The sequence below is a fragment of the Dermacentor silvarum genome, chromosome 7 (genome assembly GCF_013339745.2).
Source record: "Dermacentor silvarum isolate Dsil-2018 chromosome 7, BIME_Dsil_1.4, whole genome shotgun sequence".
Taxonomy (NCBI): Eukaryota; Metazoa; Arthropoda; class Arachnida; order Ixodida; family Ixodidae; genus Dermacentor; species Dermacentor silvarum.
Window position 1 is genome coordinate 92,117,482 of NC_051160.1, and position 12,799 is coordinate 92,130,280.

General features: G+C 47.1%; 1 protein-coding gene across 1 annotated transcript in view; it reads right to left on the minus strand.

Moving 5' to 3' along the window:
* Positions 1–6,602: 6,602 nt before the first annotated feature.
* LOC119459016 (endothelin-converting enzyme 1) overlaps positions 6,603–12,799 on the minus strand; it is a 52,521-nt gene continuing 46,324 nt past the window's right edge. Inside the window, exon 4 of the mRNA XM_049671548.1 lies at positions 6,603–7,147. Coding sequence (XP_049527505.1) covers positions 6,959–7,147 — 189 coding nt within the window. The 3' untranslated portion in view covers positions 6,603–6,958. The remainder of the gene's footprint in view (positions 7,148–12,799) is intronic.

The window sequence follows — 12,799 nt, forward strand, 5'->3', positions numbered from 1 at the left end:
GACGCATCTACTCATTTTAGTGGAAGCCGCAAATTATCAAACTCGTAGGAGGCGGCTCTCGTATAGATGTACAATTTCCAAATGGTGCTCGTGGAAGCGGCAGCAATGGAAGCCTTGACGATGAAGCGTAAGGTTGCAGGGCTGATTCTGTAAAAACAATATCAAAGGTCCTTGAGTTGCCTGTGCCGGCGGATGATTACGGTGAGGACACTACCCAGGAAACAGAAACACTAGTGATGGTCGCATATGATGCCGCTTAACAGGCTTTCAATGCTGTGGTGGCCTTCTTTGCATTAGCGTAGAGGCACAAAGTAGTTTTCGAGTAAGCTACCTGACGCGACGTAGTTTTGTGTCAACGAAGAGATTTGCGCAGCTTTGGCAGACAACAATTAGGGTGCCTAAGATAATTGTTTATATCATGCACAATCAATAATTGTCCTTGTGTATAACTTTTGGTTTTAACGCTGTTTATGTTACTGGTTCTTGTCGTGGACATTTGCGTACACTTGAAAAAGTAGCTTTGGAAATAAATTTAAAAAAAAACATTCATTGAGGGGTTTTACGTGTCGAAACTACGATATGATTAGAATGCGCGCCCTAGTGGGGGACTCCTGATTAATTTTGGCCTCCTGAGGTTTTTTAACGTGCACCCAATGCGCGGTACACGAGCTGTTTTGCATTTCACCGCCATCGAACTATAAAATATACTTCTACGTAAGATACTGCGGGTGCTTGTAAAATAACTAACTCTGGCTACTTTTGACACTTTCGCTGCAGCAGCATGTCTTGAAGTACTGTTTTATGTGCGTGATAGTTGGTCACCAGGTAGTTGGTCTCTTTTAAAGGGATCTTGAACCACCCCTCGGGCTTTACGAAGAAAAAAAAAACAGTTCGTGGCTAACATACGCTGCTGTGAACATATCAGCCAAGTTTTGCCGTCGTACGCGGCGCGCGGAGCTCGCAAGCGAAGCACGAAGTCACCTTTCTCTTAAGCACACTCTCTTCAACATGAGCCTTATCCTCACTCTTTTTGGGGCTGCCATTTTTCATCACATAGCAGATTACCACACGCGGCTGCTATTGGCCAATAGCCGGCACCAATCAGAAGGGTCTCTCGATCAGTGCGCTTCTTCCTACTGTTACTGCGCATGTTTATTGACACAGTTTAATAAACAGGCTAAGTAAACGAAAATCTGCGTTTGGAATTTCGATAAGAATTGCATACTTCGGTGCGACAATAGCCGCGCATAGCTCTCTAGTACATTGTAGGACAGCAAAGGATTAAGCCACCGTGAATTCCACCGTAAGCTGAGGGATAGCCTCTGAGTTTGGTTAAAGCCCATTTATAAAAGTAGCGCCATTCTTAGATCTTGCCGCCACCGCGCTCACCCCGGCGCTTCCTCCTCGCCCTCTCTTAGCTGCCTCCTGTCGCCCCAGCCTCCTCCGCTCCCCCATTGGCCAATCCGTGTCACGTGGAAGTTCGCGTCGCGCTTTTGTATATTTTTTCTTTCCAGCGCGCTCCGACTGCCATTCTCGGGCCTGTGCGACGAAAGTGCTGTACGCACAAACGGATCAAACGTGTTAGGGACAAGAACTTCGTTGTGATGGCATGCTGCTGCGCCTTAAGTTGCCGCAACCGACAAGGCGAGGGCAAAAGGCTTTTTTTGTTTACCATCCGGCCTGCGCAAACGCTTGCTGCACACTTGATATTTGCGCCGTCTCGCATCGTCGCGTTGCTACTTCCAAAACGGCATTATTAAGACCAGTTACTGACTGACGAAGCAAAATCGCGCCTCAAAAACGTCTCCGCAGGGCGCGATCGAAGTTTTCCTCGGATTTCCTCTGGTAGCGCGTTAGCTGTCGTCTGCCACGGCAGGCCCGACGCAGGTGGCGCCACTGTCGATATCGCGCCTGATAAGTGGTTCTTGAGGGAAAGGGAAAGATTGGCGCTATCTTCTGCAGCCCTTGAGGGAGCACGGCTCAGCGCCAACGGGGAGGGGTAAGTGGGAGCGAAAGAAGGGATAGAGTGGAGTCGCCATGGCTGGGCGAAGCAAAACCGGCAGGCATAGGCGGCACGTATCAGGCCGAGATGGAAGGCCTTGGTGTGCTGCAGAGTCTGCAGGGGTGTTGTGCCAGGCCGGTCAGGCCCGGGGTGGGGTGGGAGGCCGTGAGGCCTTCCCGCTTGTAGAAATGTCCTTAGAGGCGTGCGGAGAGCCCTGACGAGTCAAGGAACTCCACGACGCCTCGAAGTGCAGAAAGGTGGTGTCGGCCGGGGAAGAGGAGATCTTCCTCCTTGCCAGAGGGGAGGCCCAGGCGGCGGAACTCCTGCAGGAGTGGGCCCCACTGCTGGAGGTACGCCGGGCACGCCAGCAGGAGATGTTCGATCGTCTCCGGCTCCCCGCAGGAGCTGCAGGCCGGGGACGTCGCTCGTCCCAGTCGGTAGCTGCGTGCTGCCGTCCAGCTGCAGCCGATGCGGAGCCGGAGAAGGAGCGAGGTCTCCCTGCGAGCCAGGCCTCGCTGGGGGAGTGGTCGTGGGGGGCATCCCAGTGCCACCCGTTTGTCTGGGTGGTGGGTCGCCAGGTGTCGCCGCAGCCTCAGTCCTGTGAAGTCGCCCTCCGTCACGGCCCGACTGAGGGGCACAGTGGTGTGGTGGGCGTCCTTCGCCAGGGTGTCGGCTGCCTCGTTGCCCGGGATCCCTACGTGGGCGGGGATCCAGTGCAGGGACACCGGGTGGCCTGCGTCCTGCAGCGCTGTCAGCCGGGTAGACAGCAGTGCGACTCCAAGGCTGGCGCTTTCTGGCCTCTGCAGGCCGAGGAGGGCTGCCTTGGAGTCGCAGAGGATGGCCGCTGGTATCCCAGGAAGCTCCTCGGAGAGTAGGTCGACGGCCAGGTGGAGGCCTGCCACCTCCGCTGCAGTCGAGCTGGCGTGTCTGGGCAGTCGACACTGCCTGCTCTTCTGCAGGGCTGGAGCCGTGCAGGCCGCCGTGGCAGAGCCGGTGTCCGGTACCACCGAACCGTCGACGTACACCAGGAGGTGGTCTCCGAGGGTCTCGTCCAGGAGGCAGGCGGCCGTCTGCTGCAGGGCGCAAGCGGGCGGGCGCCTCTTCGAAATCCCGGGCAGCTCCGTGGCGATGGGGACAGGAGGCCTCTGCGGTGGGGGCAGCTGTACCGCATTCGGCGGTGGGTTGCCAACCACCTCCTCGTAGAGGCGGCACAGCTGACCCATCCTTGAGGAAGGCCGGGACTGGAGGCGACGCAGCAGGCCTCTGCCATCAGGAGCATGGTGGAGGCGGTCGACGTGCCTCAGCCCCTGCTGCAGGAAGAGGAGCGACAGGGGCCATGCTCCAGCCTCCGCAAGGGTAGCGGCAATCTGGGAGCTCCGGGGGACGCCCAGGCAGAGTCGGATGGCCGCCCGGTGTCGATATCGCGCCTCGATCGCGCTGGTCGCGCCGAGCGCGATAGTGGAACGGAGGAGGAGGGAAGTGGATGGCGCTACTTTTATAAATATAGGGGCTTTAAGTTTGGTACGTCGTAAGCGCCAAAATCGGAAGTAGTGGCGCCTGTGTGAACATCCAAAATCAAGTTTGAGCTGCGACACGGTGACGTTCAGTAGGCCGGGGTGCGGGTGCCACCCCGGTCCACTGTAGCCGTCGCTGGGCAAGGCATTAAAGAAGAACCAGGAGCACCACGAAGGCATACAAAGGAATTGTTTGATTGCCAATAACTCTGCCGCACACTGTCACACCTTTGTGGAGCCCAAACGTTGCAAACCTCAGTGAAAATGTTGCGCGATCGCCAATTCGTTACCGTGTCACGCGCAAAATTTCACAAAAATTGAAGTGACAGTTGAAGTAGTGGCAACATACGCAAGCACCACTCGCACGCTTTTCCGAAATCTGTCTGTGACATTGTCTGTGATAAAATGAAGGGTTTATTTGTCATGCGCTCTCTATTTATTGATCTTTACGATTGAGAAGTACATGCACGAGTCGATTTTGCATGTACAAAAGTTGAGATTGCTCAATTATGCCCACCGGATCTGCGTTCATTACAGAGAACAGAATTGGTGGCAGATTGTCTCTCAATATGCTGCGCTATACAGAATGTTTGATTTTAGCTGCACCAAACTTAAATATTACCTGTGGCAGATAGCACAATCATAATCCTTGATCTAAACTACTCGATGAGGCGGCCATTACTTCCACGAGAATTCTTAGGACTTAACCAGTTTCGATGTATTAATTTTCAAAGTGTCCGATCGAAATGCATGGGAGTTCCAGTTAACTTTTTGAGGAAAACTCTGTCTTATGCGTTGAAGCCCAAAAGTAACTGGAATGCCCACGCATTTCGTCGGACACTTTGAAAATTATTATCTCGAAACTGGTTCAGTCCCGAGAAGTCGGTCCGAGTGGGTACGCCTTGCGAACTCAGCGGCTATAATTCGTAGATTTAAAGATGTGCCGTAAAATAATTATTTAAAACCTTAATTATCGTATTTATTTCAATTATTCAGTTAGGCGTTCTGATTTCTCGTGGAAGTAATGGCCGCCTAATCGAGTAGTTTAAATCAAGGATTATAATTGTGCTATCACCCACAGGCAATTTTTTTTTAAATTGGAGCAACTAAAATGACACACCCTGTATAAAACGGTTAGTTAGAGGGTTTGTGTGCAGCCCTAGTAATGCAGTGGGGATGGTGGGCAAATAATTTTATTTTCTTAGACCTAGAGTGAGCCTGAATCTGATAAGGAAATGGCCCGAGGACGCCACACGAACGCTACCACACTTAACCCTTCTCAAAGACGAGATTTTTGGTTGGGAGACGTGTGACGCATAGCGATTATAGGGTTTACTATATTACTGCTCACATTCAATGGCAATGACCCTGTCATCCAACAAGCGCAGGCATAACTGACAAACCCTTGCGTGGTGTTTACACACTATTCTCTTCACCCTAGTGTCTGTGGGCAAGCTGAAGCAGCAGCTTCAAAAACTCCTGCAACCATTGCGTACATACCTAACTCAACGCGAACAATAACTGGGTATCAAAAACTGATTTTTCAGTAACTTCCAAGTAGGGCTTGGCGCTGGTTCTGCAGTACCAGTATTAAAGCACCCTTGGCGACCCCCTTAATGCATACGTCGTCCCATTTGCATAGTTCTCGCCACCGTGTTGCATCGTGAAAAAAACGCATTGTATACCTAGGTACTTCAACGAAATCCGCCCGCTTTCAGAACCAGCCTTTTAGTTTATATTACAAAATTCGCTATCGGTTACTGTATAGAGACGAGGCTTCTAGATCAACCTTTGCCAGGGTAAACGTCAGTCTGCTTTATTGCTGCTGCAGCTCGAGAGGCCGTATTCCTCGATCGAAGGGCGTCGCCACAACTGCTTTGTCTTTGCTCTTATTACATTTGACCAAAGTGTATTCTAATGGTAAATATGCAAACTGCTGGGTGCCAGCAACATTTTCGATATCACGTTTTAAAAAGGAGCGCACAAGTTTTCCAGAGTGTTGTGTGAAATATTACATGTCCAACAATGTTTGCTTAGCCATGCGTTGTCACAAACTAGACTTACAGAAAGCTAAAGGCGCCTACCTTAACAAGCTAAACATCACTTACAATGACTCCGCCATGCAAATACCGCAAGAGCGCAGAAAAAAACTGAAAACAAAGCTTCCTGTACCTTTTTTTCTTACTAAATTCTTTGCAGCAGACAGACCACCGGTGTGTCCCTTGCACCATAAAGCTGGCATTTACAACGTGCCCAACGCGCAACCATCATCCATCACCAAGAAAACGAAAACATTTTCACATAGTTCAACTGTACACTGCAAGGAGCAGTATCCGTTCAACTCTACCGCTCTGTCCGACTTGCGCAATAGTCCAATGAAGGAATGTAAACAAGTGTTTAATCACAGCTGCACCATATATCACCATTCAAAGTTTCGGAAGCACATAGCCAACTAACCATTTTGAAATCACAGCCCTCCTTCGAACGTCACCACACTTGTATGCTGATTTTTTTCAGGTACACTTACGACAGGCGGCAAAAAAAGCTGACCGGCGTATTCAAATGTAAGAACTGCGCCTGTAGGATTTTCAATATTCTCGTTACCATATGCACAGATACCCTATAGCTGAAGTTAAAATTCAGTCATTGGTGACCACCACAGGTCATTACGAATAGCACTACTTGTATATCGTGGCCGCAAAGTGTGTTATAATCTTCATCAGCTTCAACACCTCTGCCGGTGGTGTACAGCAGCTACACCACCCAAGTAACGCTCAACAGGAATCCAATGCAGGCTGCGGTAGTCCTTCGACCATCCTTACACCCGCAAACGCAACCACACAAAAATTCTTAAGGACAAACCACCACTAAGAAAAACTCAAAACAAGAGGGCCAGAAATGTTACCATAAAGTTCGATATCAATGCTTGTAACGTTAAATACCGTGGCGTTACGGGAAACACTACAAATGAAAATTTGTGAATAAAAAATCCACAAATGCCATTTTATGGCGTTCCTGAAATACGTTTAAAATGTCTTTCGTAACAGGCAGGTATGTCTCCTTTTCTGCGCAAGAAACGAAAATAAAACCTCTCACAGGTAGAGTATATACGACCTGAGTGGTCACCCACAAAAATACAATAGCGCAAATCAATATGATGGTCAGTCATCCGTAAACTTGCACAAGGAATCAAAAACTCTACTTCTGTAAAACCACGGAGCGTAAACACGTAGACTGACGATCACAAGTGGAACTACCAATGTACAAGAAACGGAATGTCAGCGAAGCGGTTGGGAAAGGAAAGATTGGTGCACCGAACACGACTGGTTTCAAAAACTTTCAATTACCCTCGCTACTTAAGCACAATGTAGTTCAAAAAGAGTCCGATACTGAAGAAGGAGCAGAGGCACAGAATAGAGATCGTAATACACAGCTCCTAAAATCAGTCGAAAAAGGAACACTTCGTCGCCGGGTTCATTTTCGAACCAACGGGACAAGCGAAAGCTTTGGCGAACGGTGCAAAGTTCATCACCGCCTTATTGCAGTCGCCACCGTATAAGTTGTCGGCGGGCGTCATAGCGCAAGAGGAGAGACATGCGGTGATGAAGAAGACCTTCTGTTCCGTCAGATCCTGCAAAAAAATTAAAAAAACCCAGCGCTTTAGTATCATTTTCGTCGTCCTTTAGCTTCTCAGTAAAGTAACATTTACGTCATTAAGTCAACTACATATTCGAGACTGAGTTTACATTGTAAGTAAGCGGGACGGCAAGACGCGGGAACACTATGAAGACACCAGCGTGTTGACACGTGTGTAGATAAAGGGTTCTCGTCAATTGCTGCGTTTTGGAAACAGCATATTGGCAGTAGCATGCGCGTGATCATCGCCACAGATTAGGTTGCTTGGTTTGGGAGTGAGTTTGGGTAGAATAATACGGGGCACTAAAGGGACAGTTCTGTGTGCCCAACAGCCCTCCTGCAGTGGGCAGACAGTGATCAAGTGGTTTCCACTTAGTTTTCGCTCCGCATGAAGCTTTGTTCCATCACTCGGCGAGGTTAGCCAGAACCATGTTCTGGGAACAAATCCCTAAGTCATCAACCTTTCCCTTTGATACGGCAGTGATGCGGAAGCATAAGCTGGCCACCTCTGAAGTACAGAGCTTATACATCATCTGGAAACCGTAAATCAGGTGAGCCCTGTGGTTTTCTGCTTTGTGTGTGTATCGCGCTCGTAAGCTCAGACCACGCGTACGCTTGCGACACGCGCAACAACGCGCTTGCGCGTGTTGCGTTTACCGCGCCGTTGCGTTTACCGCGTTTACCGCGCCTACTGCGACATACATTTGAGGAACGTCGGTTCTCATCTACAAGAGTGTTGGTTTTTATCTACATGTGTCACTATCCCCAGTGACATCAGACGAAGTAATACAATTAATAAACCAGATTAAGAATAACGTAGCCGCTGGCTTTGATGAGATCAAGGCAACTCCGCTAAAATACGTAGCTAATATTATAGCTCCAGTGATCGTTTATATAACAAATAGAATGTTCGCAACTGGCATTTTTTCAGACCGCCTAAAAATAGCGAGAGTATGCCCTGTTTTCAAGGGTGGTGATAAAAGGCAATTCACAAACTACAGGCCAATGTCCGTTCTTCCTGTTTTATCTAAGAGATTTGAGAATGCAATAAACGTACGCTTATACAAATTCTTTGACAAGTATAATGTGATCAGTGAGGCTCAGTATGGCTTTCAAAAAATAAATCTTGTGAAGCAGCTCTGCTTAATATTAAACATGAACTAATCACAAACATCGAACATAGACTGTACTCACTCGGTTTCTTCATAGACTTTAGGAAGGCGTTTGATTCGGTATGTCATGAAGTACTAATGGCTAAACTTAGCAAATATGGAGTACGTGGTGTGGTTCATGAGTTAATGAAAGACTATCTAACAAACCGCCATCAATATGTTTGCATAAACAACAGTGCATCCACTTACTTAAACATAACAAGGGGAGTGCCACAAGGGTCAATTCTTGGCCCTCTATTGTTCATAATTTATATAAACGACCTGTGTGATATCCCATGTTCTCCCAAGTTAATAATGTATGCAGATGACACTAACATATTCTTCAGCGGCACATCCATTCTAGAGCTTGAACACTAGGTTAATAACTATCTACAAAAGTTGTCCGCTTATCTTAGTTTGAATAAACTGCAACTAAATGTTAATAAAACGAAATACATTGTATTTGCCCCACCTAATAAGCCGCGTACCTATAGTCCGACTGTTTTATTTGCGGGCAAAGAGATAGAGCAAGTCACCAGCCAGAAGTTTCTAGGTGTATGGTTTTCTGAAGGCTTGACATGGAACACACATATAGGAAAACTAACGGTAGAACTCAGTAAAACCGTTGGATGTTTATGTAAGCTCAGCCCAGTCTTACCAAAGTGGTTACAAATAGAATTATATTATGCCCTTTTCTACTCTAAAATCGCATGCGGTATCTTGGTATGGGGTACTACTACTCAAACAAACTATCAAAAATTACTAGTTCTTCAAAAAAGAGTTTTGCGAGCATTCGAGAAATACCATGGCATTATCAGGGACTTGAAAACTAAACCACTCTTTGAAAAATACGCAATACTAACGGTGACAAAACTGTATCACTTCAAATTTCTGCAATGGGTTAAACAAAACAAGCCACAGTGTCTTCAGAACCCGCCTGACAATACTCATTATACCATGCGTCAGCAACGCCGGGAAATCCCAGCATTAAGGACAAATTATATATATATATGGCAAGCAACACGTTCATTATCAAATACCCACAATGTTAAATCGTTTACACGGTCTCATAGATTTCAATCCCATACCTTCGAACACTATTATCAAGTCCATCCTCATGAACCATAATATTGAGTATGCTTATTAAAGTTTCTGTACTTGATTTGTTACATCCTATCTATCAATTTGAGTTATGTGTTGTAGTTTCTTTTCTTATGCTTAATTTGACATTGTGCATTGATGAAGTTTCTTTTGAGATGAAGCTTTTGTGATGAAGTTCTTTTTTAATGTTTTCTCTGAAATTGTGTAACAAGACCATGCTAAATTTTGTTGTGTTATTGTTTTGTTTCTGAAAACATCTGCGTCAGATTGAGATGCTCAGCGGCCTGCGTGCCAAACTGTATTTAGGAGCCTTTAGCCTCTGCTCCGGATCCTGTAAGAATTCAGGACAAATGAATTGAATTGAATGTCCAACAAAACGTCAGTGAGTGACGTGTTGACGGACATCGTTCTGAACTTGGTTATTGACAGTGCTGCAAAATACTGAAATATTGATAAATGCAATTATCATTTTAGAGTCTTAAGGTAAGCGCGAAGAGTAAAGAAAAGTACATTATCGCATGACAAATTTTCTTCGCGGAGTGTTGATTGTACCACGCCGTAGCTGCGAAGCTAGGAACTTGGAAACGAGTGGCAGCCAATGCGTCAACATCTGTCTGGAAGAGATACATGGTAGCGAACCTGTCATATCAGCCCATACACGAGGTTCCGTATAAAGTCCAGCGCGATAAGGCCCTCGCAGCGCGCCGTATGCTGCATGTGCGAGTGCAAGCGTGCGAGGGTGAGCCGACGCTCGCGGCTCAATCTCGCACGACAAGGGAGGCAAGCGGTGAGGAAGCGTGCGGTCTTCTGTCGCGCGCATGACACATGGGGGAGGGGAGAGAGGGCGCATTGTACTTCGGCTTGCGCGCGGCCGCGCAGGCTTTATCACGAAAGCGATATGATTTGGGGGGACAGTCTAGGTGTACCGACTGCTCGTAGCTGAAGTGATAGAAGTGATAGACAGCACGACGGTCACTTCGCTCGCTGCTGCTGCCGGGCTTCCTCACGCCAGCATTTCGACAGCGAGTGTCCGCGGTCATCGAGTGTGATGAGTTCAATGTTTGCCTGTTCGCGCTTACACCATGCTTGTTGATTTAGTAAGCGAATGTTTACGTGTTTGTAAAGCCGATAAAACTACTATCCTTACTTTGTATGGCTGGCTAACAATTGTGTTCACTTCATCTATTTCTCCACATTCGGCTGCTTGTGATGCCGACTTTTATTGCGTAAGCATACTTTGATGAGTACCCCAACTCCTTCACGCGAAAAGTGTAATGCCTTGTATCTGCACAAAAATGCAGAATTTGCTAACTTGAATCGATGCTTCGCATTTCGGACGAAACTGCGACTTTTTCATTGTCTCACTGACGCAGGCAGCATCGCCAAGGTTACCAGCTTTTATATTGGATCACATACAAAAATTATCAGCTCGCCCAGAAGGCCGTAGTATACTTAAAGAGATAACTATGTTCAGCGTGGTGCTCGATCTCCTTGGACGGTGTTCTAAAACACGCGGGGGCAACAAGTTGGCGGGACGCAGCACACGATGCAACTGCTGCTGCGCAAAAGAAACTGGCGTGACGAGAAGTGCTGTCACCACTGCTACAGGCTTCCCACCAAGATGGTGCACGACCCACAGAATTGCATTGGCGTTTCTCAACGCCCAATAAAAGAGTAATGTAGCTTGATCTTGACGTTTGCTATCCATTTCACTCTGAACATTTCATGCACCACGCTGTGGTACACACAAATATGAGAAGCAGTGACGCTACTGCATGTGCTCACAACACCGGTGCCAGCAGCGATAGCCAGCACCTTTATCTGTCTTCCTCTGCATAGCGATTGAGCGGACAATGCGGACGAATCCGTTTTTTACCACGTCCGTTGTGCAGCCAGACACAGTGCGTCACTCGCGCATTTAGAGATCATCCATAGCCTCCTGTACATTTTCACGTACGACTTTCTGCCGCTGTGGACAAAATGACGTTGTGAGGTGAATAGGAGGTTGAAGTGTCCCAGAGATCGCTAGATGGTGTTACCCTGGCCTTGCTACAACCTTGTAACTGTATATTGTAAATACATAGATTTTCTCCCCGCAACAATATTCTACGGATTATCTAACCCCCTCGAGTGCTCCTTTCATCCACACATACGCCGTCGATAGCACGGCGGCGACGTCGATGGCAAAAACGAGCCTCATGTGACCGATGATTCCTATCACAATAAAAACTTCAGTATGGGGAAAAAACTTCGGCAGCGAAATAAATAACGGCAGAACTCATCTTACGATCAATGCCGGCGTTATTGCAATTAGCGTTGAAACAATGCAGCAACACATGGTATTGCCAAATTATTTGTCTGTGAAGCAAACTTCTTCAATTTTCTGTTACCGACATCATTTCCCTTCTCTAGCTCAACGGTTCTTGCTCAATGCAAGCTCTAAATCCATTATGTTCACTTCGTTTATTTCTCCACACTCGGCTGCTTGTGACGCCTACTTTTATTGCGTAAGCATTCTTTGGCGAGTGGCCCTACCCCATCAAGTGAAAAGTTAATGCCTTCTATCTGCACAAAAATACGGAATTTACAAACTTACGACATTGAATCGTTCTAGTAGTGTAAATGTATATTATTGGGAGCTTTATAAGTGATAAGGAACAATTTAAACAAATAAAATAATTTATAAGAGAATAGCCATACAGATATATACGGGCCTCTACAAAAATGCACCAGGAAGCTTCTAGTAGGGGTGGACTAACTGAAATTTGGGGGTGGGCAAACTGAAATTTGGGGTTGGGCTAACTTGTAATTAGGCGGTGGGCCAAATTGAAATTAGGAGGTTGGCTAACATAAAGGTTGGGGTGGACCAACTTATATTTGGGAGTGGCCCAACTTATTTTTTGCGTGGGCCAACTTGAAGTTTGTGGGTGGGCTTACGTAAAATTTGGTGCTAGCGAACTTAAATTTGGAGGTGGGCCAACTTGAAATTTGCATGTGGGGCAACTTAAATTTAGGGGTGGGTCAATTTGAAGTTGGGAGTCAGGAGTGGGTCAACTTGAAGTTTGGGGTTGGGGGTGGCCAAGCACACACAAGGGTGGGCAAACTTGAAATTTGTGGGTGAGCTTACATGAACTTTGGCACTGGCAAACTTAAATTTGGAGGTGGACCAACTTGAAATTTGTTTGTGGGGCAACATAAATTTAGGGGTGGGTCAACTTGAAGTTTGCGAGTCAGGAATGGGTTAACTTGAAGTTCGGAGGTGGGGGGCCCAACTTACATGGGGGTGGGCGAACTTCAATTTTGGGGTAGGCCAACTTGAAATTTTGGGGTGAACTGACCTAAATTTCGAGGTAGGCCAACTTTAAATTTAGATTGGGCCAAATTGAAATTTTTCG